Source organism: Heptranchias perlo, chromosome 2 (genome assembly GCF_035084215.1).
Source record: "Heptranchias perlo isolate sHepPer1 chromosome 2, sHepPer1.hap1, whole genome shotgun sequence".
Lineage (NCBI taxonomy): Eukaryota > Metazoa > Chordata > Chondrichthyes > Hexanchiformes > Hexanchidae > Heptranchias > Heptranchias perlo.
In genome coordinates this window covers 171,405,181-171,431,980 of record NC_090326.1, presented here as the reverse complement: position 1 = coordinate 171,431,980, position 26,800 = coordinate 171,405,181, and the positions used below count along the sequence as shown (strand labels likewise).

At 52.2% G+C, this 26,800-nt stretch overlaps 1 protein-coding gene across 1 annotated transcript; it reads left to right on the top strand.

Annotated features, from left to right (window-relative positions):
* The first annotated feature begins 2,783 nt into the window (after nt 1-2,783).
* Nucleotides 2,784-26,081, top strand: LOC137300106 (fucolectin-like). The gene is made up of 5 exons (XM_067969200.1): nt 2,784-2,853; nt 15,426-15,493; nt 18,914-19,199; nt 21,562-21,744; nt 25,511-26,081. The coding sequence occupies exons 2-4, from the start codon at nt 15,427-15,429 to the stop codon at nt 21,719-21,721; spliced, it is 513 nt and encodes a 170-aa protein (XP_067825301.1). The 5' UTR covers nt 2,784-2,853; nt 15,426; the 3' UTR covers nt 21,722-21,744; nt 25,511-26,081.
* Nucleotides 26,082-26,800: the final 719 nt, after the last annotated feature.

Genomic DNA, 26,800 nt, shown 5'->3' with positions numbered 1-26,800 from the left:
CCCAGAGCACCACATACCGCACCCAGAGCACCACATACCGCACCCAGAGCACCACATACCACACCCAGAGCGCCATATACCGCACCCAGAGCACCACTTACCGCACCCAGAGCACCACATACCGCACCCAGAGCACCACATACCGCACCCAGAGCACCACATACCGCACCCAGAGCACCACATACCGCACCCAGAGCACCACATACCGCACCCAGAGCGCCACATACCGCACCCAGAGCACCACATACCGCACCCAGAGCGCCACACTCAGCACCCAGAGCACCACATACCGCACCCAGAGCACCACATACCGCACCCAGAGCACCACATACCGCACCCAGAGCACCACATACCGCACCCAGAGCGCCGAGCAACCGCACCCAGAGCACCACATACCGCACCCAGACCACCACATACCGCACCCAGAGCACCACACTCAGCACCCAGAGCGCCACATACCGCACCCAGAGCGCCACATACCGCACCCAGAGCACCACATACCGCACCCAGAGCACCACATACCGCACCCAGAGCACCACACTCAGCACCCAGAGCACCACATACCGCACCCAGAGCACCACATACCGCACCCAGAGCACCACATACCGCACCCAGACCACCACATACCGCACCCAGACCACCACATACCGCACCCAGAGCACCACACTCAGCACCCAGAGCACCACATACCGCACCCAGAGCGCCGAGAAACCGCACCCAGAGCGCCACATACCGCACCCAGAGCGCCGAGCAACCGCACCCAGAGCACCACATACCACAACCAGAGCGCCGAGCAACCGCACCCAGAGCACCACATACCGCACCCAGAGCACCACATACCGCACCCAGAGCACCACATACCGCACCCAGAGCACCACACTCAGCACCCAGAGCACCACATACCGCACCCAGAGCACCACATACCGCACCCAGAGCACCACATACCGCACCCAGAGCACCACATACCGCACCCAGAGCACCACATACCGCACCCAGAGCGCCACATACCGCACCCAGAGCACCACATACCGCACCCAGAGCGCCACATACCGCACCCAGAGCACCACATACCGCACCCAGAGCGCCACATACCGCACCCAGAGCACCACATACCGCACCCAGAGCGCCACATACCGCACCCAGAGCGCCGAGCAACCGCACCCAGAGCACCACATACCGCACCCAGAGCACCACATACCGCACCCAGAGCACCACATACCGCACCCAGAGCACCACATACCGCACCCAGAGCGCCACATACCGCACCCAGAGCACCACACTCAGCACCCAGAGCACCACATACCGCACCCAGAGCGCCACATACCGCACCCAGAGCACCACATACCGCACCCAGAGCACCACATACCGCACCCAGAGCACCACATACCGCACCCAGAGCACCACATACCGCACCCAGAGCACCACATACCGCACCCAGAGCGCCGAGCAAACCGCACCCAGAGCACCACATACCGCACCCAGAGCACCACATACCGCACCCAGAGCACCACATACCGCACCCAGAGCACCACATACCGCACCCAGAGCACCACATACCGCACCCAGAGCACCACATACCGCACCCAGAGCACCACATACCGCACCCAGAGCGCCACATACCGCACCCAGAGCACCACATACCGCACCCAGAGCACCACATACCGCACCCAGAGCGCCACATACCGCACCCAGAGCACCACATACCGCACCCAGAGCACCACATACCGCACCCAGAGCGCCACATACCGCACCCAGAGCGCCACATACCGCACCCAGAGCACCACATACCGCACCCAGAGCACCACATACCGCACCCAGAGCGCTACATACCGCACCCAGAGCACCACATACCGCACCCAGAGCACCACATACCGCACCCAGAGCACCACATACCGCACCCAGAGCACTATAGAATATGGAGGCACTGGAGAAGGTGCAAAAAAGATTTACAAGGATGATACTGAGGTATTTAAAATGATAAAGTGATTTGATAGGTTGGAATGAGAGAAACTATTTCCTCTGGAGGGCGAGTCGAGAACAAGGGAGCGTAATCTTAAAATCTGGAGTGAAATCAGGAGGCACTTTTTCACACAAAGGGTATCAGAAATCTGGAACTCTCTCCCCCAAAAGACTGTGGATACTGGGGGTCAGTTGGAGCTTTCAATACTGAGATCGACAGATTTTTGTTGGGTATCGAGGGATATGGAGCAAAGGCGGGAAAATGGGATTGAGGTTCAGATCGGCCGTAATTGAACGCAGGCTCGAGGGGCTGAGTGACCTTCTGCCTGATCCTGTTCCCACACCCTGATTACCCGGAGTGTACTTTTACCCAGTTTATCCTTTCGTGGACCTGCCAGTTCTTTGACTTTCCTTCTACTCTTTACAGATTGTCGAACTTTTCCTGCTCCCCCCACGCCCCTCCCTTTTTCTAATCCCTCCTGTATTCCCAGTTGCTTTCTGACTGATTCCTAAACTTGCTTATTTCTGTTTCTTACACCTTTGGAAATATTTTTGTTTGATTTTCCTGCTCCTCTGACCTCATCTCCCCCCCGCCCCCCCTCCCCCCCGAGCCCTAGGTCTCGCTCCACTTCTCCATTCAAACAGAACATTCCCTCTTTCCCCATCCTCTGTAACGGCCCTACACATATTACATGTTCCTCCTGTTCCTCTATTTTTGGAGTGCGTTTCCCAAACAATATTGCCTCAGATTGACAAATGGCATCAAACTTTTGGCCAATAGAAACCCAGCTCCAGCAGCATGTGACCAGTTGTACACTGACCCCTCTCTAAACCTCGGTGATATAAACTCGGATCAAACCCGGACTCTCAGCTCCTGGGAAGATTCTGCGGAAGGTGAGGAACTTTTCCTGATCTCTGTTTTTGTCGTCTGAGAGTGTGGTCTGGGGGTCGGGGAGTGGGTCCGTGCTGGGAATTTACCCCAACACTCCTGCTCCAGTATGGATGAGAACAAAGGCTGCAGGGAGGATGGGCAAAGTGACCACGGCACCGTGGTACAGGAGGCCATTCGAGTGGGGGGGAGTAAAAAGGAATGTGGTGGTGTTGGGGGACAGTATCGTCAGGGGGATAGACACTGTTCTCTGCAGCCACGACCGGGAGTCCCGAAGGCTGTGTTGCCTGCCCGGTGCCAGGGTGAAGGACAGCTCCTCACGACTGGAGAAGAACTTGGAGCATGAGGGGAGGATCCAGTTGTCACGGTCCACGGAGGGACCGACAGCATAGGTGGAACTAGGAATGAGGTTCTGGTGAGAGAGTTTGAGGAGCTCGGGTCTAAATTAAAAAGCTGAATCTCAAAGGTAATAATCTCTGGATTACCACCTGATCCACACGCAAATTGGCACAGGGAGAAACAGATCGGAGAGTTAAATGTGTGGATCAAAGAGTGGTGTGGGAGACAGGGGTTTCGATTCATGGGGCACTGGCACCAGTACTGGGGAAAGAGGGAGCTGTTCCACTGGGACGGGCTTCACTTAAACCGGGCTGGGATCAGCGTTCTGGCGAATCGAATAACTGGGGCTGTAGATAGAGATTTAAACTAAAAACGGGAGGGGGTCAGGTGGGGGGAAATTTAGAAATCGAATGAGAAAAGTTAAGACAACAGAGCAGTGTGGTGATTTGGGTAAAGATAAACAGAGAGTGGCAGGAAGGGACAAAGAGTTTAACGATAATAGAGCAACAACAAGTAAGGTCAAAGCAGGAAAAAATGGTAAAAAGTCAAAATTAAAGGCTCTTTATCTGAATGCACGGAGCATTCGTAACAAGAGAGAGGAATTAATGGCACAAATAGAGATAAATGGGTTTGGTCTAATAGTCATTACAGAGACATGGTTACAAAGTGACCAAGGTTGGGAACTAAATATTCCAGAGTTTTTTGAGGATGTATCTAGCAGGGTGGATAAAAGGGAACTAGTGGGCGTGGTATATTTGGATTTCCAAAAGGCACTCGATAAGGAGCCACATAAAAGTTGGGCATGGGTGGGCACCAACGGGCATGGGGACACCGATGGGCAGAGAGACACCGATGGGCATGGGGACACCGATGAGCATGGGGACACCAATGGGCATGGGGACATTGGTGGGCAGAGAGACACCGATGAGCATGGGGACACCAATGGACATGGGGACATTGATGGGCAGAGACACCGATGAGCATGGGGACACCGATGGGCACAGAGACACCGATGGGTATGGAGGTCATGGGGGGTGTGGGTAGTCGGTCATGGCGGACGGGGAGAGATCGGGGGTCATGGGGGAAGCGATCGGGTGTCAGTCACTGGGGGGGGGTCCGCGATTGTTGGGGGGGTCCATAATCGTTGGAGGGGTCCGTGATCATTGGGTGGGGTGGTCCGCATTTGATTGGGGGAGGGGGTCTGCGGTCATTGGGGGGTTCTGTGATCATTGGGGGTGGGATCCATGATCATTGGGAGCGGGGTCCATGATCATTAGGGGCGGGGTCCAAGCTCATTAGGGGCGGGGTCCAAGCTCATTAGGGGCGGGGTCCATGATCATTGGAGGCGGGGTCCATGATCATTGGGGGCGGGGTCCATGATCATTGGAGGCGGGTCCATGATCATTAGGGGCGGGGTCCATGATCATTGGAGGCGGGGTCCATGATCATTGAGGGGAGGGGCCCATGATTGCTGGGGGCGGGATCCATGATTGCGGGAGGCGGAGCCCGTGATCATTGGGGGGGGGGGGGGGGGTCCACAATCATTGGGGACGGGGTCCGCGTTCATTTGGGAAGGTTCCATGATTGTTTGGTGGGGGGGGGGGGTCTGTGATCATCGGGGGGGGGGTCCGCGATTGTTGTAGGGGGTTGGCGGTCGCTGCATGTAGGCTTATTGGGCCTGGATGAAGCACTCCTGCTCCTCAGGGCCCACAAGCAGTGCTACAAAGGCACTGACCTGCAGTTTCGGGCCTTTTTTTTTCGTTCATGGGATGTGGGCGTCGCTGGCGAGGCCGGCATTTATTGACCATCCCTAATTGCCCTTGAGAAGGTGGTGGTGAGCCGCCTTCTTGAACCGCTGCAGTCCGTGTGGTGAAGGTTCTCCCACAGTGCTGTTAGGAAGGGAGTTCCAGGATTTTGACCCAGCGACGATGAAGGAACGGCGATATATTTCCAAGTCGGGATGGTGTGTGACTTGGAGGGGAACGTGCAGGTGGTGTTTTTCCCATGTGCCTGCTGCCCTTGTCCTTCTAGGTGGTAGAGGTCGTGGGTTTGGGAGGTGCTGTCGAAGAAGCCTTGGCGAGTTGCTGCAGTGCATCCTGTGGATGGTACACACTGCAGCCACAGTGCGCCGGTGGTGAAGGGAGTGAATGTTTAGGGTGGTGGATGGGGTGCCAATCAAGCGGGCTGCTTTGTCCTGGATGGTGTCGAGCTTCTTGAGTGTTGTTGGAGCTGCACTCATCCAGGCAAGTGGAGAGTGTTCCATCACACTCCTGACTTGTGCCTTGTAGATGGTGGAAAGGCTTTGGGGAGTCAGGATGTGAGTCACTCGCCGCAGAATACCCAGCCTCTGACCTGCTCTTGCAGCCACAGTATTTACATGGCTGGTCCAGTTAAGTTTCTGGTCAATGGTGACCCTCAGGACGTTGATGGTGGGGGATTCGGCAATGGTAATGCCGTTGAATGTCAGGGGGAGGTGGTTAGACTCTCTCTTGTTGGAGATGGTCATTGCCTGGCACTTGTCTGGCACGAAGGGTAGTAGGTCTGTGGAATTTGCTGCCCCAGGAAGCTACATCATTGAATAAATTTAAAACAGAAATCGACAGTTTCCTAGAAGTAAAGGGAATTAGGGGTTACGGGGAGCGGGCAGGAAATTGGACATGAATTTCGATTTGAGATTAGGATCAGATCAGCCATGATCTTATTGAATGGCGGAGCAGGCTCGAGGGGCCGATTGGCCTACTCCTGCTCCTATTTCTTATGTTCTTATGAATGTTACTTGCCACTTATCAGCCCAAGCCTGGATGTTGTCCAGGTCTTGCTGCATGCGGGCTCGGACTGCTTCATTATTTGAGGGGTTGCGAATGGAACTGAACACTGTGCAATCATCAGCGAACATCCCCATTTCTGACCTTATGATGGAGGGAAGGTCATTGATGAAGCAGCTGAAGATGGTTGGGCCGAGGACACTGCCCTGAGGAATTCCTGGAGCAATGCCCTGGGGCTGAGATGATTGGCCTCCAACAACCACTACCATCTTCCTTTGTGCTAGATATGACTCCAGCCACTGGAGAGTTTTCCCCCTGATTCCCATTGACATCAATTTTAGTCGGGCTCCTTGGTGCCACACTCGGTCAAATGCTGCCTTGATGTCAAGGGCAGTCACTCTCACCTCACCTCTGGAATTCAGTTCTTTTGTCCATGTTTGGACCAAGGCTATAATGAGGTCTGGAGCCGAGTGGTCCTGGCGGAACCCAAACCGAGCATCGGTGAGCAGGTTATTGGTGAGTAAGTGCTGCTTGATAGCACTGTCGACGACACCTTCCATCACTTTGCTGATGATTGAGAGTAGACTGATGGGGCGGTAATTGGCCGGATTGCATTTGTCCTCCTTTTTGTGGACAGGACATACCTGGGCAATTTTCCACATTGTTGGGTGGATGCCAGTGTTGTAGCTGTACTGGAACAGTTTGGCTCGAGGCGCAGCGAGTTCTGGAGCACAAGTCTTCAGCACTACAGCTGGGATGTTGTCGGGGCCCATAGCCTTTGCTGTATCCAGTGCACTCAGCCATTTCTTGATATCATGTGGAGTGAATCGAATTGGCTGAAGACTGGTTTCTGTGATGGTGGGGATATCGGGAGGAGGCCGAGATGGATCATCCACTCCGCACTTCTGGCTGAAGATGGTTGCAAACGCTTCAGCCTTGTCTTTTGCACTCACGTGCTGGACTCCGCCATCATTGAGGCTGGGGATGTTTACAGAGCCTCCTCCTCCCGTTAGTTGTTTAATTGTCCACCACCATTCACGACTGGATGTGGCAGGACTGCAGAGCTTTGATCTGATCCGTTGGTTGTGGAATCGCTTAGCTCTGCCTATAGCATGTTGCTTCCGCTGTTTAGCATGCATGTAGTCCTGAGTTGTCGCTTCACCAGGTTGGCACCTCATTTTTAGGTACGATTGGTGCTGCTCCTGGCATGCTCTTCTACACTCCTCATTGAACCAGGGTTGATCCCCTGGCTTGTTGGTAATGGTAGAGTGAGGAATATGCCGGGCCATGAGGTTACAGATTGTGCTGGAATACAATTCTGCTGCTGCTGATGGCCCACAGTGCCTCATGGATGCCCAGTTTTGAGCTGCTAGATCTGTTCTGAATCTATGCCATTTAGCACGGTGGTAGTGCCACACAACACGTTGGATGGTGTCCTCAGTGCGAAGACGGTACTTTGTCTCCACAAGGACTGTGTGGTGGTCACTCCTACCAATACTGTCACGGACAGATGCATTTGCGACAGGTAGATTGGTGAGGACGAGGTCAAGTAAGTTTTTCCCTCGTGTTGGTTCGCTCACCACCTGCCGCAGGCCCAGTCTGGCAGCTAAATCCTTCAGGACTCGGCCGGCTGTGGTGCTCCCGAGCCACTCTTGGTGATGGACATTGAAGTCCCCCACCCAGAGTACATTCTGTGCCCTTGCTACCCTCAGTGCTTGCTCCAACATGGAGGAGGACTGATTTTGGCACAAGTCCCTAGATGTTAGTGATGAGGATTTTGCAGGGTCGACTGGGCTTGGTTTGCCTTTGTCATGTCCGATGCCGGGTAGTCCATCCAGTTTTATTCTTATTATGACTTTTTTTAGCGAGATTGTACAACTGAGTGTCTTGCTAGGCCATTTCAGAGGGCAATTAAGAATCAACCACATTGCTGTGGGTCTGGAGTCACATGTCGGCCAGGCCGGGTGAGGACGGCAGGTTTCCTTCCCTGAAGGACATTAGTGAACCAGATGGGTTTTTACGACAATCCGGTCGTTTCATGGCCACCATTACTGATACTAGTATTTTAATTCCAGATTTTATTTATTTAATTGAATTTAAATTCCCCAGCTGCCGTGGCGGGATTTGAACTCATGACTCCGGATTATTAGTCCAGGCCTCTGGATTACGAGTCCAGTAAAATAACCGCCGTACCCGTGCCTTCTCCCCTCTTCTCACGGGGCGTGAAGGAGAAGGCACGGGAATCCCAGCCCCCCCTAAAATCGCAAAACCTTTCAAAATGGAGGCCCGCAGCCTCCTTGAAAGGTTTCAGTCACCAACCGCCCTCCTGGGAGCGGATTGGTCGCCCACCCCTCGTCCCGCCCGGTGAAAAAACCCACCCACTTTCACAGTTAAAATCCTGCTAAAAGAGTCTGCAAAGGGATATAGACAGGTTAAGTGAGTGGGCAAGAAGGTGGCAGATGGAGTATAATGTGGGGAAATGTGAGGTTATTCACTTTGGTAGGAAGAAAAGAAAAACAGAATGTTTTTTAACTGGTGAGAAACTATTAAATGTTGGTGTTCAGAGAGATTTGGGTGTCCTCGTACAAGAAACACAAGAAGTTAACATGCAGGTACAGCAAGCAATTAGGAAATCAAATGGCATGTTGGTCTTTATTGCAAGGGGGTTGGAGTACAAGAGTAAGGAAGTCTTATTATAATTGTACAGAGCATTGGTGAGACCACACCTGGAGTACTGTGTACAGTTTTGGTCTCCTTATCTAAGGAAGGATATACTTGCCTTAGAGGCGGTGCAACGAAGGTTCACTAGATTAATTCCTGGGATGAGAGGGTTGTCCTATGAGGAGAGATCGAGTAGACTGGGCCGATACTCTCTGGAGTTTAGAAGAATGAGAGATGATCTAATTGAAACATATAAGATTCTGAGTGGGCTTGACAGGGTAGATGCTGAGAGGCTGTTTCCCCTGGCTGGAGAGTCTAGAACTAGGGGGCATAGTCTCAGGATAAGGGGTCGGCCGTTTAAGACTGAGATGAGGAGAAATTTCTTCACTCAGAGGGTTGTGAATCTTTGGAATTCTCTACCCCAGAGGGCTGTGGATGCTCAGTCATTAAATATATTCAAATGTAAGGAGTCACACAACACCAGGTCACCTGACGAAGGAGGAAGCCTCTGAAAGCTTGTGATTTTAAATAAAGCTGTTGGACTATAACCTGGTGTTGTAAGACTCCTTACATTTGTCCACCCCAGTCCATCACCGGCATCTCCACATCATGAGTATATTCAAGGCTGAGATCGATAGATATTTAGAGTCTAGGGGAATTAAGGAATATGGGGATCGGGCGGGAAAGTGGAGTTGAGGTTGAAGATCAGCCATGATCTGATTGAATGGCGGAGGCGTATGGCCTACTCCTGCTCCAACTTCTTATGTCTTATGTCTTCCTCAAAGTGCACCTTCAATCTGTTTTAGGACTCACTGTCAGTAGGACAGGGACAGAATAGGGACCGATTACTACTGAGTTCCAGTGATGTGTGTGTGAAGTGAAATCAAGAGAAATCCCAGGGCAGTGATCTCTGCATGAAATGGGGAAGGTTGAGCTTCACTCTGTATCTAACCCTGTACCTGCTCTGGGAGTGTTTGATGGGACAGTGTAGAGGGAGCTTTACTCTGTATCTGACCCGTGCTGTACCTGCCCTGGGAGTGTTTGATGGGACAGTGTAGAGGGAGCTTTACTCTGTATCTGACCCGTGCTGTACCTGCCCTGGGAGTGTTTGATGGGACAGTGTAGAGGGAGCTTTACTCTGTATCTAACCCTGCACCTGCCCTGGGAGTGTTTGATGGGACAGTGCAGAGGGAGCTTTACTCTGTATCTAACCCTGTACCTGCCCTGGGAGTGTTTGATGGGACAGTGTAGAGGGAGCTTTACTCTGTATCTAACCCGTGCTGTACCTGCCCTGGGAGTGTTTGATGGGACAGTGTAGAGGGAGCTTTACTCTGTATCTGACCCGTGCTGTACCTGCCCTGGGAGTGTTTGATGGACAGTGTAGAGGGAGCTTTACTCTGTATCTAACCTGTGCTGTACCTGCCCTGGGAGTGTTTGATGGGACAGTGTAGAGGGAGATTTACTCTGTATCTGACCCGTGCTGTACCTGCCCTGGGAGTGTTTGATGGGACAGTGTAGAGGGAGCTTTACTCTGTATCTAACCCGTGCTGTACCTGCCCTGGGAGTGTTTGATGGGACAGTGTAGAGGGAGCTTTACTCTGTATCTAACCCTGTACCTGCCCTGGGGCTGTTTGATGGGACAGTGTAGAGGGAGCTTTACTCTGTATCTAACCCTGCACCTGCCCTGGGAGTGTTTGATGGGACAGTGCAGAGGGAGCTTTACTCTGTATCTAACCCTGTACCTGCCCTGGGAGTGTTTGATGGGACAGTGTAGAGGGAGCTTTACTCTGTATCTAACCCGTGCTGTACCTGCCCTGGGAGTGTTTGATGGGACAGTGTAGAGGGAGCTTTACTCTGTATCTAACCCTGCACCTGCCCTGGGAGTGTTTGATGGGACAGTGCAGAGGGAGCTTTACTCTGTATCTAACCCTGTACCTGCCCTGGGAGTGTTTGATGGGACAGTGTAGAGGGAGCTTTACTCTGTATCTAACCCGTGCTGTACCTGCCCTGGGAGTGTTTGATGGGACAGTGTAGAGGGAGCTTTACTCTGTATCTAACCCTGTACCTGCCCTGGGAGTGTTTGATGGGACAGTGTAGAGGGAGCTTTACTCTGTATCTAACCCGTGCTGTACCTGCCCTGGGAGTGTTTGATGGGACAGTGTAGAGGGAGCTTTACTCTGTATCTAACCCTGTACCTGCCCTGGGAGTGTTTGATGGGACAGTGTAGAGGGAGCTTTACTCTGTATCTGACCCGTGCTGTACCTGCCCTGGGAGTGTTTGATGGGACAGTGTAGAGGGAGCTTTACTCTGTATCTAACCCGTGCTGTACCTGCCCTGGGAGTGTTTGATGGGACAGTGTAGAGGGAGCTTTACTCTGTATCTAACCCTGTACCTGCCCTGGGAGTGTTTGATGGGACAGTGTAGAGGGAGCTTTACTCTGTATCTAACCCGTGCTGTACCTGCCCTGGGAGTGTTTGATGGGACAGTGTAGAGGGAGCTTTACTCTGTATCTAACCCTGTACCTGCCCTGGGAGTGTTTGATGGGACAGTGTAGAGGGAGCTTTACTCTGTATCTGACCCGTGCTGTACCTGCCCTGGGAGTGTTTGATGGGACAGTGTAGAGGGAGCTTTACTCTGTATCTGACCCGTGCTGTACCTGCCCTGAGAACTCACTACACTATCGGGCAAGAAACACCTGCTGATTTTATTGGCCATGAGCTGTCGTCCCACCATTCCTGTGGTTTTGAAATCATCCATCGAACTGCTTCCAATCCCTTCATCATTTGAAATAATATCAGTCATTTCCTCTCAAGCCTGCGTTTCTCCAATTTAAACAGTTTGATGTCCCCAGCTCTTGGAGCCTATCCTCATAACCAAGGGCTCTCAGATTTGCTGAGTTCTTGATTTCTCTCCTCTGTAATTTCTCCAAATCATTGAGATTACAAACTGGTCACATTCCGAAGTTGCTCCCTCGACAACAAGGTGACATTTTGGAAAATCGCCAGTCACTTTTCCAATTTATCAGAGTTCTTTGAGGAAGTAACAAGCAATGTGGATAAAGGGGATCCTGTGGATGTGGTGTACTTGGATTTCCAGAAGGCTTTTGACAAGATGCCACATCAAAGGCTACTGCACAAAATAAGAGCTCATGGTGTAGGGGGTAACATATTAGCATGGATAAAGGATTGGTTAGCTAACAGGAAACAGAGAGTAGGCATAAATGGGTCATGTTCAGGTGGGCAAGATGTAACGAGTGGAGTGCCACAGGGATCAGTGCTAGGGCCTCAACTATTTACAATCTATATCAATGACTGGGATGAAGGGACTGAATGTATGGTTGCTAAATTTGCTGATGACACAAAGGTCGGTGGGAAAGTAAGTTGTGAAGAGGACATAAGGAGTCTGCAAAGGGATAGAGATAGGTTAAGTGAGTGGGCAAAAATTTGGCAGATGGAGTATAATGTGGGAAAATGTGAACTTGTCCAGTTTGGCAGGAGGGATAGAAAAGCAATATATTATTTAAATGGAGAGAGATTGCAGAACTCTGAGGTACAGAGGGATCTGGGTGTCCGAGTACATAAATCACTAAAAGTTAGTATGCAGGTACAGCAAGTGATTAGGAAGGCAAATGGAATGTTGTCATTTATTGCAAAGGGAATGGAATATAAAAGTAGAGATGTTTTGCTCCAGTTGTACAGGGCATTGGTGAGACCACATCTAGAATAGTGTGTGCAGTTTTGGTCTCCTTATTTAAGAAAGGACATAATTGCTTTGGAGGCGGTTCAGAGAAGGTTCACTCGACTGATTCCTGGGATGAGGGGGTTATCTTATGAGGAAAGGTTGGACAAGTTGGGCCTGTATACACTGGAGTTTAGAAGAATGAGAGGTGATCTTATTGAAACATATAAGATCCTGAGGGGACTGGAAGGGGTAGATGCTGAGGGGATGTTTCCCCTTGTGAGAGAGACTCAAACTAGGGGCCACAGTTTAAAAATAAGGGGTCTCCCATTTAAGACGGAGATGAGGAGAAATTTTTTCTCTCAGAGGGTGGTGAGTCTGTGGAACTCCCTTCCCCAGAGAGCGGGGGAGGCGGGGTCATTGAATATTTTTAAGGCGGAGTTTGATAGATTCCAGATTAACAAGGGAGTCAAAGGTTATAGTAGGTAGACTGGAAAGTAGGGTTGAGGTCACAATCAGATCAGCCGTGATCTTATCAAATGGCAGAGCAGGCTCGAGGGGCCGAATGGCCGACTCCTGCTCTTAACTCGTATGTTCGTATGTTTGTATGTATGTTCGTATGTTTGTATGTATGTTCGCATATTTGTATGTTTGTATGTATGTTCGTATGTTTGTATGTATGTATGTTCGTATGTTTGTATGTATGTTCCTATGTTTGTATGTATGTTTGTATGTATGTATGTATGTTCGTATGTTTGTATGTATGTTCGTATGTTTGTATGTTTGTAGATATGTTCGTGTGCTCACTCCTGAATTTCCAATCAGTGTTCTCGGTGAGTGGAAGCCTGACACTGTAGAATAATCCAAAATAGTCCAATTATGGACCACCTCGAGATTATACAGATTAAGTGTTGTGTACACGATGGTACCAAGGATCTCACCCAGTCAACCCTCCCCACCCAGAGTCAACCCTCCTACCCAGAGTCAACCCTCCTACCCAGAGTCAACCCTCCTACCCAGAGTCAAACCCCCCACCCAGAGTCAACCCTCCTACCCAGAGTCAAACCCCCCACCCAGAGTCAATCTCCCCACCCAGAGTCAACCCTCCTACCCAGAGTCAACCCTCCTACCCAGAGTCAATCCCCCCACCCAGAGTCAACCCTCCTACCCAGAGTCAAACCCCCCACCCAGAGTCAATCTCCCCACCCAGAGTCAACCCTCCTACCCAGAGTCAAACCCCCCCACCCAGAGTCAATCCCCCCACCCAGAGTCAATCTCCCCACCCAGAGTCAACCCTCCTACCCAGAGTCAAACCCCCCCACCCAGAGTCAATCTCCCCACCCAGAGTCAACCCTCCTACCCAGAGTCAAACCCCCCACCCAGAGTCAATCTCCCCACCCAGAGTCAACCCTCCTACCCAGAGTCAAACCCCCCCACCCAGAGTCAATCCCCCCACCCAGAGTCAATCTCCCCACCCAGAGTCAACCCTCCTACCCAGAGTCAAACCCCCCCACCCAGAGTCAATCTCCCCACCCAGAGTCAACCCTCCTACCCAGAGTCAAACCCCCCCACCCAGAGTCAATCCCCCCCCCAGAGTCAATCTCCCCACCCAGAGTCAACCCTCCTACCCAGAGTCAATCCCCCCACCCAGAGTCAATCCCCCCACCCAGAGTCAATCCCCCCACCCAGAGTCAATCCCCCCCACCCAGAGTCAATCTCCCCCACCCAGAGTCAATCCCCCCACCCAGAGTCAATCCCCCCCACCCAGAGTCAATCTCCCCCACCCAGAGTCAATCCCCCCACCCAGAGTCAACCCTCCTACCCAGAGTCAATCCCCCCACCCAGAGTCAATCCCCCCACCCAGAGTCAATCCCCCCCACCCAGAGTCAATCCCCCCACCCAGAGTCAACCCTCCTACCCAGAGTCAATCCCCCCACCCAGAGTCAATCCCCCCCCCAGAGTCAATCCCCCCACCCAGAGTCAATCCCCCCCACCCAGAGTCAATCCCCCCACCCAGAGTCAAACCCCCCCCCAGAGTCAAACCCCCCCACCCAGAGTCAATCCCCCCCACCCAGAGTCAATCCCCCCCACCCAGAGTCAAACCCCCCCACCCAGAGTCAATCCCCCCCCCAGAGTCAATCCCCCCCCCAGAGTCAACCCTCCTACCCAGAGTCAATCCCCCCCACCCAGAGTCAATCCCCCCCACCCAGAGTCAATCTCCCCCACCCAGAGTCAAACCCCCCCACCCAGAGTCAATCCCCCCCACCCAGAGTCAATCCCCCCCACCCAGAGTCAAACCCCCCCACCCAGAGTCAATCCCCCCACCCAGAGTCAATCCCCCCACCCAGAGTCAATCCTCCTACCCAGAGTCAATCTCCCCACCCAGAGTCAATCCCCCCACCCAGAGTCAATCCCCCCACCCAGAGTCAAACCCCCCACCCAGAGTCAATCCCCCCCACCCAGAGTCAATCCCCCCACCCAGAGTCAATCCCCCCCACCCAGAGTCAAACCCCCCCACCCAGAGTCAATCCCCCCCACCCAGAGTCAATCCCCCCCACCCAGAGTCAATCCCCCCACCCAGAGTCAATCCCCCCACCCAGAGTCAATCCCCCCACCCAGAGTCAATCCTCCTACCCAGAGTCAATCTCCCCACCCAGAGTCAATCCCCCCACCCAGAGTCAATCCCCCCACCCAGAGTCAATCCCCCCACCCAGAGTCAAACCCCCCACCCAGAGTCAATCCCCCCCACCCAGAGTCAATCCCCCCACCCAGAGTCAATCCCCCCACCCAGAGTCAATCCCCCCACCCAGAGTCAAACCCCCCACCCAGAGTCAATCCCCCCCACCCAGAGTCAATCCCCCCACCCAGAGTCAATCCCCCCACCCAGAGTCAATCTCCCCCCAGAGGGAGTCTTACCCCCCCTCACCCAGAGTCAACTGTTTCCAAGTGAGGAGGCAAAACACAGAGGAGAGCCTCCCGAACAGGACAGAACAATCAAATGGCACAAATCTCCCCATAAATATGAATCAAAGCTTTATTAATATCTGTAAGGGACACTGGCCGTCCCTCGCAACATCACACCTGCCCTTTCTCAGTGTGATTAATATTTCCTTGTCTTTGTGTCTTTCCTATAGCATGAAATCCCATTATATCCTGGTGTTGGCCTGTCTCTGGGGATTCGCTAATGCTCATCACTCAACAGGTAAGAAATTAACGTGTGTCAGTTACTCATCGTTACAAACATGGCCGGGAAAAGTATGAAGGAGCTGACTCAGATTCAGTCAGTGTTTGATTCCCATTCACACGGGTTATTAGTGCAGACTGGTACGGGTCAGACTGGGTTAATGGTCAGGGGCTGAGACCAGGTACAGCCTGTGTTGGATTACACTGTCCCTGGACCTGCACTGACAGACTGACCAATACCTGAGCACAAACAGTCACAGATCTGAGGAGACCTGCCCCTGTCTGCCTCTGCCCCTGTCTGCCTCTCCCCATGTCTGCCTCTGCTCTCTGTCTGCCTCTCCCCCTGTCTGCCTCTCCCCCCTGTCTGCCTCTGCCCTCTGTCTGCCTCTGCCCCCTGTCTGCCTCTGCCCCCTGTCTGCCTCTCCCCCTGTCTGCCTCTGCCCCCTGTCTGCCTCTGCCCCCTGTCTGCCTCTGCCCTCTGTCTGCCTCTGCCCCCTGTCTGCCTCTCCCCCTGTCTGCCTCTGCCCTCTGTCTGCCTCTCCCCCTGTCTGCCTCTGCCCCCTGTCTGCCTCTCCCCCTGTCTGCCTCTCCCCCTGTCTGCCTCTGCCCTCTGTCTGCCTCTGCCCCCTGTCTGCCTCTCCCCCTGTCTGCCTCTCCCCCTGTCTGCCTCTGCCCTCTGTTTGCCTCTGCCCTCTGTCTGCCTCTGCCCCCTGTCTGCCTCTGCCCCTGTCTGCCTCTCCCCCTGTCTGCCTCTGCCCCTGTCTGCCTCTGCCCTCTGTCTGCCTCTGCCCCCTGTCTGCCTCTGCCCCCTGTCTGCCTCTGCCCCCCTCTCCCCCTGTCTGCCTCTCCCCCTGTCTGCCTCTCCCCCTGTCTGCCTCTGCCCTCTGTTTGCCTCTGCCCCCTGTCTGCCTCTGCCCCCTGTCTGCCTCTGCCCCCTGTCTGCCTCTCCCCCTGTCTGCCTCTGCCCCCTGTCTGCCTCTCCCCCTGTCTGCCTCTCCCCCTGCCTATGATCATACCACTAGTCACATGTCCCCAGACTGAACCCCATCCGTTAACTACAACTTTTTGAATTGGAGCCAATTCCGAATCCAGCATTTCAAGTTTCTACTGACACCACGAGATTTGATCTTGTGAAGGACCCCAGTGTGAGGAACCCTATCAAAGGCTTTCTCTAAGTCCAGGTGGACAAAGTCTACTCGATTTGCCTCATCCACCACCCTAGTGTCTGCCCCAAAAAATCGATTGAATTTATTCAGCACGGCCTATTTTTTCGGAAGCCGTGTTGTGAATTTTTAGTGCCTCCTTCCCTTGCCCAGTGATCTGAAAGGGGCATCGCATACCGTCCCTTTCAGCATCTTCCCAATAATTGATGTCCGGCCGATAGGCCCATAGTCCCCTGGCTCTGATTTGTCCCCGTTTTGAAAATAGGAGCTCCTTGAGCGAAGGGAACGATCCCCGACTCTATTGAACTGTTGAAGATATGGACAAGGGGCCCACAGAACACCTGTCCCATCTCTTTAATCACCTTTGGATGGATATTATCCAGAACTGGAGCCCGATCAATTTTGAGCTTTCCTAATCTAAATGTGCTTGTGTCTGCGAGCCCCCCTCCCTCTGGCATGTGCCCCCACTCTCTCTCTCCACATACCCCCCCGCTCTCTGCAAACCCCCCTCTCTCTCCCCGAGCCCCCTCTCTCTGGCGTGTGCCCCCTCTCTCTCTGCGAGCCCCTCTCTCTCCGCGTGCCCCCCTCTCTCTGCAAACCCCCTCTCTCTCCCCGAGCCCCCTCTCTCTACGCGTGTCCCCCTCTCTATTTGCGTGCCCCCCTCTCTCTACGCATGCCCCCTCTCTCTCTACGCGTGCCCCCCTCTCTCTCCCTGAGCCCCCTCTCTCTCTACGCGTGCCCCCCTCTCTCTCTACGCGTGCCCCCCTCTCTCTCCCTGAGCCCCCCCTCTCCGCGTGCCCCCCTCTCTCTACGCGTGCCCCCCTCTCTCTTCGCGTGCCCCCCTCTCTCTACGCATGCCCCCTCTCTCTCTACGCGTGCCCCCTCTCTCTCTACGCGTGCCCCCCTCTCTCTTCGCGTGCCCCCTCTCTCTCCACGCGTGCCCCCTCTCTCTCTACGCGTGCCCCCCTCTCTCTTCGCGTGCCCCCTCTCTCTCTACGCGTGCCCCCCTCTCTCTTCGCGTGCCCCCTCTCTCTCTACGCGTGCCCCTCTCTCTTCGCGTGCCCCCCTCTCTCTACGCGTGCCCCCCTCTCTCTACGCGTGCCCCCTCTCTCTCTACGCGTGCCCCCTCTCTCTCTACGCGTGCCCCCCTCTCTCTCTACGCATGCCCCCCTCTCTCTACGCGTGCCCCCCTCTCTCTCTACGCGTGCCCCCCTCTCTCTCTACGCATGCCCCCTCTCTCTCTACGCGTGCCCCCCTCTCTCTTCGCGTGCCCCCCTCTCTCTTCGCGTGCCCCCCTCTCTCTTCGCGTGCCCCCCTCTCTCTACGCGTGCCCCCCTCTCTCTTCGCGTGCCCCCCTCTCTCTTCGCGTGCCCCCCTCTCTCTACGCGTGCCCCCTCTCTCTCTACGCGTGCCCCCTCTCTCTCTACGCGTGCCCCGTCTCTCCATGTGCCCCCTCTCGCTCCGCGCACCCCCTCTCTCTCTGTGTACCCCCCTCTCTCTCCGCGAGCCCCTGTCTCTCTCTCTCCCTAAGACCCCCCTCTCTCCGCGAGCCCCCCTCTCTCTCTCTCCCCGCACGCCCCCCTCTCTCTGTGTGCCCCCCTCTCTTTCTTGCGAGCCCTCTCTCTCTCCCTGAGCCCCCCCCTCTCTCCGTGAGCCCCCCTCTCTGCAAGCCCACCCTCTCTCTCCGCGCACCCCCTTCTCTCTGTGTTCCCCCCCCACTCTCCGCGAGCCCCCATCTCTCTCTCTCCGCGAGCCCCCGTCTCTCTCACTAGCAAGCCCCCCTCTCTCTCTCCGCGAGCACCCCTCTCTCTCTCCCTCTCTCCGAGCCCCGCCCCTCTCTCCGCGAGCCCCCATCTCTCTCTCTAGCGAGCCCCCTCTCTCTCTCTCTCTCTGTGCCCCCCTCTCTCTCCCTGAGCCCCCCCTCTCTCCGCGAGCCCCCGTCTCTCTCTCTCTAAAGAGCCCCCTCTCTCTCTCTCTGTGTGCCCCCCTCTCTCTCCCTGAGCTCCCCCCTCTCTCCGCGAGCCCCCGTCTCTCTCTCTAAAGAGCCCCCTCTCTCTCTCTCTGTGTGCCCCCCTCTCTCTCCCTGAGCTCCCCCCTCTCTCCGCGAGCCCCCGTCTCTCTCTCTAAAGAGCCCCCTCTCTCTCTCTCTCTCTGTGCCCCCCTCTCTCTCCCCGAGCCCCCCCCCTCTCTCCGCCTGATGGGACACTGACACAGACCTTTTGACAAAGTTGAGTAAAAGATAAAGCTTTAACCAAGTTCCACCCTCCTGATTTCAGGCAATCTGGCAGCGACCATTCGTGCCACCCAGTCCAGCATCCTGGATTTTCTCGGATCTCCCCGGAATGCCATTGATGGAAATGCAGACAGTTCTTACAAGATGGGATCGTGCAGCAGCACAGCAATGCAATCGCGACCGTGGTGGAAAATTGATTTTTTCTACCATTACCGAGTCTATGTCGTAAAAATCACCGCCAGCAGTGACGGCAGTGATGCAAACACCCTGAACGGAGCAGAAATCCGCATCGGAGACTCACCGGAACACAACGGCGCCAATAACGCCCTGTAATATACAACCCCTTGTAATATACACCCCCTGTAATATACAACCCCTTGTAATATACACCCCCTGTAATATACAACCCCTTGTAATATACACCCCTTGTAATATACACCCCCTGTAATATACAACCCCTTGTAATATACACCCCTTGTAATATACATCACCCTGTAATATACACACCCTGTAATATACAACACCCTGTAATATACACCCCCTGTAATATACAACCCCTTGTAATATACACCCCCTGTAATATACAACCCCTTGTAATATACACCCCTTGTAATATACACCCCCTGTAATATACAACCCCTTGTAATATACACCCCTTGTAATATACACCCCTTGTAATATACATCACCCTGTAATATACACACCCTGTAATATACAACACCCTGTAATATACACCCCCTGTAATATACAACCCCTTGTAATATACACCCCCTGTAATATACAACCCCTTGTAATATACACCCCTTGTAATATACACCCCCTGTAATATACAACCCCTTGTAATATACACCCCTTGTAATATACACCCCTTGTAATATACATCACCCTGTAATATACACACCCTGTAATAGACAACACCCTGTAATATACACCCCCTGTAATATACACCCCTTGTAATATACACCCCTTGTAATATACATCACCCTGTAATATACACACCCTGTAATATACAACACCCTGTAATATACACCCCCTGTAATATACACCCCCTTTTAATATACACCCCCTGTAATATACACCCCCTGTAATATAAAACACCCTGTAATATACACCCCCTGTAATATACACCCCCTGTAATATACACCCCCTGTAATATAAAACACCCTGTAATATACACCCTCTTGTAATATACACCCCCTGTAACATACACCCTCCTGTAATATGCAACACCCTGTAACGTACACCTCCTTGCTTCATCAATGACCTTCCCTCCATCATAAGGTCAGAAATGGGGATGTTCGCTGATGATTGCACAGTGTTCAGTTCCATTCGCAACCCCTCAGATAATGAAGCAGTCCAAGCCCGCATGCAGCAAGACCTGGACAACATCCAGGCTTGGGCTGATAAGTGGCAAGTAACATTCGCGCCAGATAAGTGCCAGGCAATGACCATCTCCAACAAGAGAGAGTCTAACCACCTCCCCTTGACATTCAACGGCATTATCATCGCCGAATTCCCCCACCATCAACATCCTGGGGGTCACCATTGACCAGAAACTTAACTGGACCAGCCATATAAATACTGTGGCTACAAGAGCAGGTCAGAGGCTGGGTATTCTGCGGCGAGTGACTCCCCTCCTGACTCCCCAAAGCCTTTCCACCATCTACAAGGCACAAGTCAGGAGTGTGATGGAATACTCTCCACTGGCCTGGATGAGTGCAGCTCCAACAACACTCAAGAAGCTCGACACCATTCAGGACAAGGCAGCCTGCTTGATTGGCACCCCATCCACCACCCTAAACATTCACTCCCTTCACCACCGGCGCACAGTGGCTGCAGTGTGCACCATCCACAGGATGCACTGCAGCAACTCGCCAAGGCTTCTTCGACAGCACCTCCCAAACCCACGACCTCTACCACCTAGAAGGACAAGAGCAGCAGGCACATGGGAACAACACCACCTGCACGTTCCCCTCCAAGTCACACACCATCCTGACTTGGAAATATATCGCCGTTCCTTCATTGTCGCTGGGTCAAAATCCTGGAACTCCCTTCCTAACAGCACTGTGGGAGAACCTTCACCACACGGACTGCAGCGGTTCAAGAAGGCGGCTCACCACCACCTTCTCAAGGGCAATTAGGGATGGGCAATAAATGCCGGCCTCACCAGCAATGCCCACATCCCATGAACGAATATAAGAAAAAACACCCCCTTGTAATATACACCCCCTGTAACGTACACCCTGTAATTTAAAACCCAATAATAAACACCACCCTCTGTAATATACAAACAATAATATACAACCTCTGATGTACTATCCAATAATATACACCCCCCTGTAATGTACACACTCTTCTGTAACGTACACCCCCCCCTGTAATATACACACCCCCGTAACGTACACACACCCCCGTAATGTACATACACCCTTGTAACGTACACACACCCCCGTAACGTACACACACCCCCGTAATGTACATACACCCTTGTAACGTACACACCCCGTGTAACATACACACCCCTCAGTAACGTACAATATCCTGTAATTTAAAACCCAATAATATACAACCTCTGATGTACTACCCAATAATATACAAGCTGTGTGATATATAACCTATCGAATGTGTTAGATTCAGTTGTCTCCTTGCTGTGGACAGATTCCCTCCTTATTCTCACTCTGTCTCTTACAGCTGTGCAAAAATCACATCCATGTCTCCGGGACAGACTAAGCTCTTTTACTGTGCGCCACTCGGAGTGCACGGTCGTTTTATGAGCATCATCGTCCCAGAGCGTTCGGGACGCCTGGCGCTGTGTGAGGTGGAGGCCTATGGAGCCCACGAGCCCCACTGAGCAGCAGATGTCCTATCCTCACTGTGAGTATTAATCCTGAGTCTCTGTCCCCATTCATGATGCCAGCTCACTCCATCTCCATTCATTCACTCTCTCAGCTCCTGAGATCACTCCCAGGGTTCAGCGGGTCAAGGGTCAGGGCTCTGGGGCCAAATGGCAGAGAGTTGCTCATCCCAGGAACTGAGAGATTACAGAATTTATTGATGAAATTCTCTTTGTATCAGCAGCCCGGGGCGGAGATGGTATTAACACTAAGGGTGTGAAGAGAGATGGGCGTCTTAGGCCCACTCGGGTTTAAGGTTATAAAAAGGGTTGCAGTAGATGGTCCTTATCACATTGAAAGATGTGCAAGTTCTTCACACTGTCAATCACATTTACTATATTACAGCAGAACAGACCCTGCACTGGAGAGTCAGCCTAGATTCCATACTCCTCTCCTGGAGTGGGGCTTAAGAACATTAGAAATAGGAGCAGGAGCAGGAGAAGGCCATTCAGCCCCTCGAGCCTGCTCTGCTGTTCAATCAGATCATGGCTGATCTTCAACCTCAACTCCACTTTCCCGCCCGATCCCCATATCCCTTTGATTCCACCAGAGTCCAAAAATCTATCGATCTCAGCCTTGAATATATTCAACAACTGAGCATCCACAGCCCTCTGGGGTAGAGAATTCCAAAGATTCACAACCCCCTGAGTGAAGAAATTCCTCCTCATCTCAGTTTTAAATGGTCGACCCCTTATCCTGAGACTATGCCCTGTAATTCTGGACTCTCCAGCCAGGGGAAACAATCTCTCAGCATCTACCCTGTGAAGCCCCACAGAATCTTATCTTTTTCAATGAGATCACCTCTCATTCTTCTAAACTCATTCTGTCCTCAGAGGACAACCCTCTCATCCCAGGAATTAATCTAGTGATCCTTCGTTGCACCGCCTCTAAGGCAAGTATATCCTTCCTTGGATAAGGAGACCAAAACTGTACACAGTACTCCAGGTGAGGTCTCACTAAAGCCCTGTACAATTGCAGCAAGACTTCCTTACTCTTGTACTCCAATCCCCTTGCAATAAAGGCCAACATGGACTCTAGGGGAATCAAGGGAGATGGGGATTGGGCAGGAAAGTGGAGTTGAGGTCGAAGATCAGCCATGATCTGATTGAATGGTGGAGCAGGCTCGAGGGGCCGAATGGCCTACTCCTGCTCCTATTTCTTATACTCTTATAACATACAATTTGCTTTCCTAATTTCCTGCTGTACCTGCATGTTAACTTTTTGTATTTCTTGTACGAGGACACCCAAATCTCTCTGAACACCAACATTTTATAATTCCTCACCATTTAAAAAATACTCTGTTTTTCTATTCTTCCTACCAAAATGAATAACCTCACATTTCCCCACATTATACTCCATCTGCCACCTTCTTGCCCACTCACTTGACCTGTCTTGTGATTTAGACAAGTTGGGTGAGTGGGCAAGAACATGGCAGATGCAGTATAATGTGGATAAATGTGAGGTTATCCACTTTGGTTGTAAAAACAAAAAGATAGATTATTATCTGAATGGTGATAGATTGGGAAAAGGGGAGGTGCAACGAGACCTGGGTGTCCTTGTACACCAGTCGCTGAAAGCGAGCATTCAGGTGCGGCAAGCAGTTAGGAAGGCGAATGGTATGTTGGCCTTCATTGCAAGAGGATTTGAGTACAGGAGCAGGGATGTCTTACTGCAGTTATACAGGGCCTTGGTGAGACCACATCTGGAGTATTATGTGCAGTTTTGGTCTCCTTATTTGAGGAAGGATGTCCTTGCCATGGAGGGAGTGCAACGAAGGTTTACCAGACTGATCCCTAGGATGGCAGGACTGACGTATGAGGAGAGATTGGGTCGACTGGGCCTATATTCACTGGAGTTTAGAAGAATGAGAGGTGATCTCATCAAAACATATAAAATTCTAACAGGACTAGACAGACTGGATGCAGGGAGGATGTTCCCGATGGCTGGGGAGTCCAGAACCAGGGGTCACAGTCTCAGGATACGGGGTATGCCATTTAGAACCGAGATGAGGAGACATTTCTTCACTCAGAGGGTGGTGAACCTGTGGAATTCTCTACCACAGAAGGCAGTGGAGGCCAAGTCATTAGATGTATTCAAGAAGGAGATAGATATATTTCTTAATGCTAAAGGGATCAAGGGATATGGGGAAAAAGTGGGAACAGGGTACTGAGTTAGACGATCAGCCATGATCATTTTGAATGGGGGAGCAGGCCCGAAGGGCCGAATGGCCTACTCTTGCTCCTATTTTCTATGTTTCTATCCCTTTGCAGACTCTTTGTGTCCTCCTCACAGCTTACTTTCCCACCTAGCTTTGTATCGTCAGCAAACTTGGATACATTACACTCGGTCCCTTCATCTAAGTCATTAATATAGATTGTAAATAGCTGAGGCCCAAGCACTGATCCTTGCGGCACCCCACTAGTTACAGCCTGACAACCTGAGAATGACCCGTTTATCCCGACTCTCTGTTTTCTGTCCGTTAACCAATCCTCTATCCACAATCCCTCTGATTAAGTGCGTGTTCCACTGAATGAGCCAAGCGGACAGTCAGGGGGTTATCTTACGAACCTGCCTTGCCCGGCTTGAAACAGAGGCTTTGAACGGTCAGAAGCTCACGGGCTGAGCTCGTTCAAATCTCTGACTGACGTTGGAGCTGGCCGAGTCTCCCACTGTCGGCATGGACTCACAACGACCCTGCAACCTGCTTAGAGATGGGCCTCCACCAACCAGGGCTCAGCCATCCCTTGTTACCAAGGCCCCTGTTCCCAATGCCGAGCTGATGTGAAGTTACTTTCTACCCCGGCACTGAGAAGCTCCCTGCGATCCCCACTCACTGCAGCATCATTCCCGCAATAAATATCCAGGTCCATTCACTCCGAACAATCTCCCAATACATTGAAAGCAAAATACAGCCTTTGCTGGAAATCTGAAACAAAGACAGAAAATGCTGGAAATACTCAGCGAGTGAGGCAGCGTCTGTGGAGAAAGAAACAGAGTTAACATTTCAGGTCGAAGATCTTTCGTCAGAACTGGAGAAAGTTAAAGATTGAACAGTTTTTGAGCAAATACAGAGTCATGGAAAGGGGGGGGGGAGGGAGGGGAGGGAGGGGAGGGAGGGGTGGGGGGAAAGAACAAAAGGGAAGGTCTGTGATAGGGTGGAGGGCGGGAGTGATTAAATGACAAAAGGGATGATGGTGCGAGGCACGGAGGGCGGGAATGGGACAAGTGACAAAAGATGGGTCTGGAGGAGGTGTAAATGGTCACAGCAGAACCATTCCCAGCACCTGCTGTCCGAAAACAATGGGGAACAATAGCTCTGATCTCAAATTATTGAGTCCGGGAGGTTGTAAAATGTCTAATTGAAAGATGAGGTTCTGTTCCTCGAGCTTCCGTTGAGCTTCACTGGAACAGAGTAAGAGCCCGAGGACAGAGAGGTCAGAGTGGGAGTGGGAACATCCAATTTTCTAATGTCTTTTAGGGAAGGAAACCTGCCGTCCTTACCCGGTCTGGGCCTCTATGTGACTCCAGTCCCCACACCAACGTGGTTGACTCTTAACTGCCCTCTGAAGTGGTCCAGCAACACACTCAGTTGAATCAAACCACTACCAGTGGTTCATGAAGGCCCATCACCACCTTCTCAGGGCAACGAGGGATGGGCAATAAATGCCAGCCTTGCCAGCGACGCCCAATTCCCCAGAATTAATATGTAAAAATGTTATTCCCTGACACTGATTTTTTTTTTCCAGAATTCTGGAATGATCCAAACTGAAATCAGCGCTGGTTTGGAAATGTCCAGTTTGTGCTTCTAGCTTACGCAACAAATCCAGATCACCATCGGCTTCTTATCCTGGGCCCAGCTCGGTCCAGTCCAGCTTTAAACAATGAATTTACGCATCACGTCTCCCTTTAAGGGTTTCTGCAGCACATCCGAGAACAGAGAGTGAAAGACAAATCACAGCCACCAGGACGGTGATCAGTGAAAGGGGCCCAGTCCCCAGGGAAAGAATCTGTAAAACACCAGGGCCCAGGACACAGGGACACAGAGTGATGGGATCAGTCCCATCCCTGGCCCACTGACAGTGTCTGTCCCACACATTGAAACTGTAATTCCTGTCTAATGTAACATCTGCTGCTGTGTGAACAGAGCCAGGATTAATCCCGGACTCTGTGCAGTTTATTGCTGTCAGCGAGTGTCTAAGGGGCTCTGTACTGACTCACCATTCACTGTCGGCATTGGACAGTTACTGGTCTGTGAGAATGTGTCTGGAACCTTTCTGCCTTTTCTGTCTGAATAAATCAATGAACTGGCTGACTGCAGATCACTTGTTGCTGTGTCTGTTCTGAGAGTGGGCAAAACTGTGGAGATGGAGTTCAGTGTGAGGTCATCCACTTTGGACCCAAGTAAAACAAATCAGAGTATTTTCTAAATGGTGAGAAACTCGGAACTGTAGATGAGCAGAGAGATTTAGGGGTCCAAGTACAGAAATCACTAAAACCAATGGACAGGTACTAAATAATTAAAAAGGAGATCTTTTGGAGGCAGAGGATAAGGCTGAGGTACTAAAGGAGTATTTTGCATGTGTCTTCACTAAAGAGGGTGCTGCCACTGTCACAGTAAAAGACAAGGTAATAGAGATATTGGATAGGATAAAATAGATAAAGAGGAGTCACTTAAAAGATTGGCAGTGCTCAAAGTAGAAAAGTAATCTGGTCCGGATGGGACGCACCTCAGGTTACTGAAGGAAGGGTGGAAATTGCAGAGGCTCTGGCCACAATCTTCCAATCCTCCTTAAATAGATATGGGATCAGTGTCAGAGGACTGGAGGATTGCAAATGTTACACCCCTGCAGAAAAAAGACAAGAGGGATAAACCAGACAACTCCCGGTGCCTTGCACTAGTGAGTATAGAAATAGGAGGATAGAGCAGATGAATGCATGGCGGGAGAGATGGGGCAAGGGGGAGGGCTTTAGATTCCTGGGGCATTGGGACCAGTTCTGGGGGAGGTGGGATCTGCACTGGCTGGATGGGTTGCACC

What these genes read in the sequence shown, in the direction of transcription:
- LOC137300106 (XM_067969200.1), top strand. Translation starts at nt 15,427, where the DNA reads ATGAAATCCCATTATATCCTGGTGTTGGCCTGTCTCTGGGGATTCGCT. An exon ending in TAATGCTCATCACTCAACAG is followed by an intron (nt 15,494 to 18,913) that starts GTAAGAAATTAA and finishes TCCTGATTTCAG; the next exon opens with GCAATCTGGCAGCGACCATT. An exon ending in AACGGCGCCAATAACGCCCT is followed by an intron (nt 19,200 to 21,561) that starts GTAATATACAAC and finishes TGTCTCTTACAG; the next exon opens with CTGTGCAAAAATCACATCCA.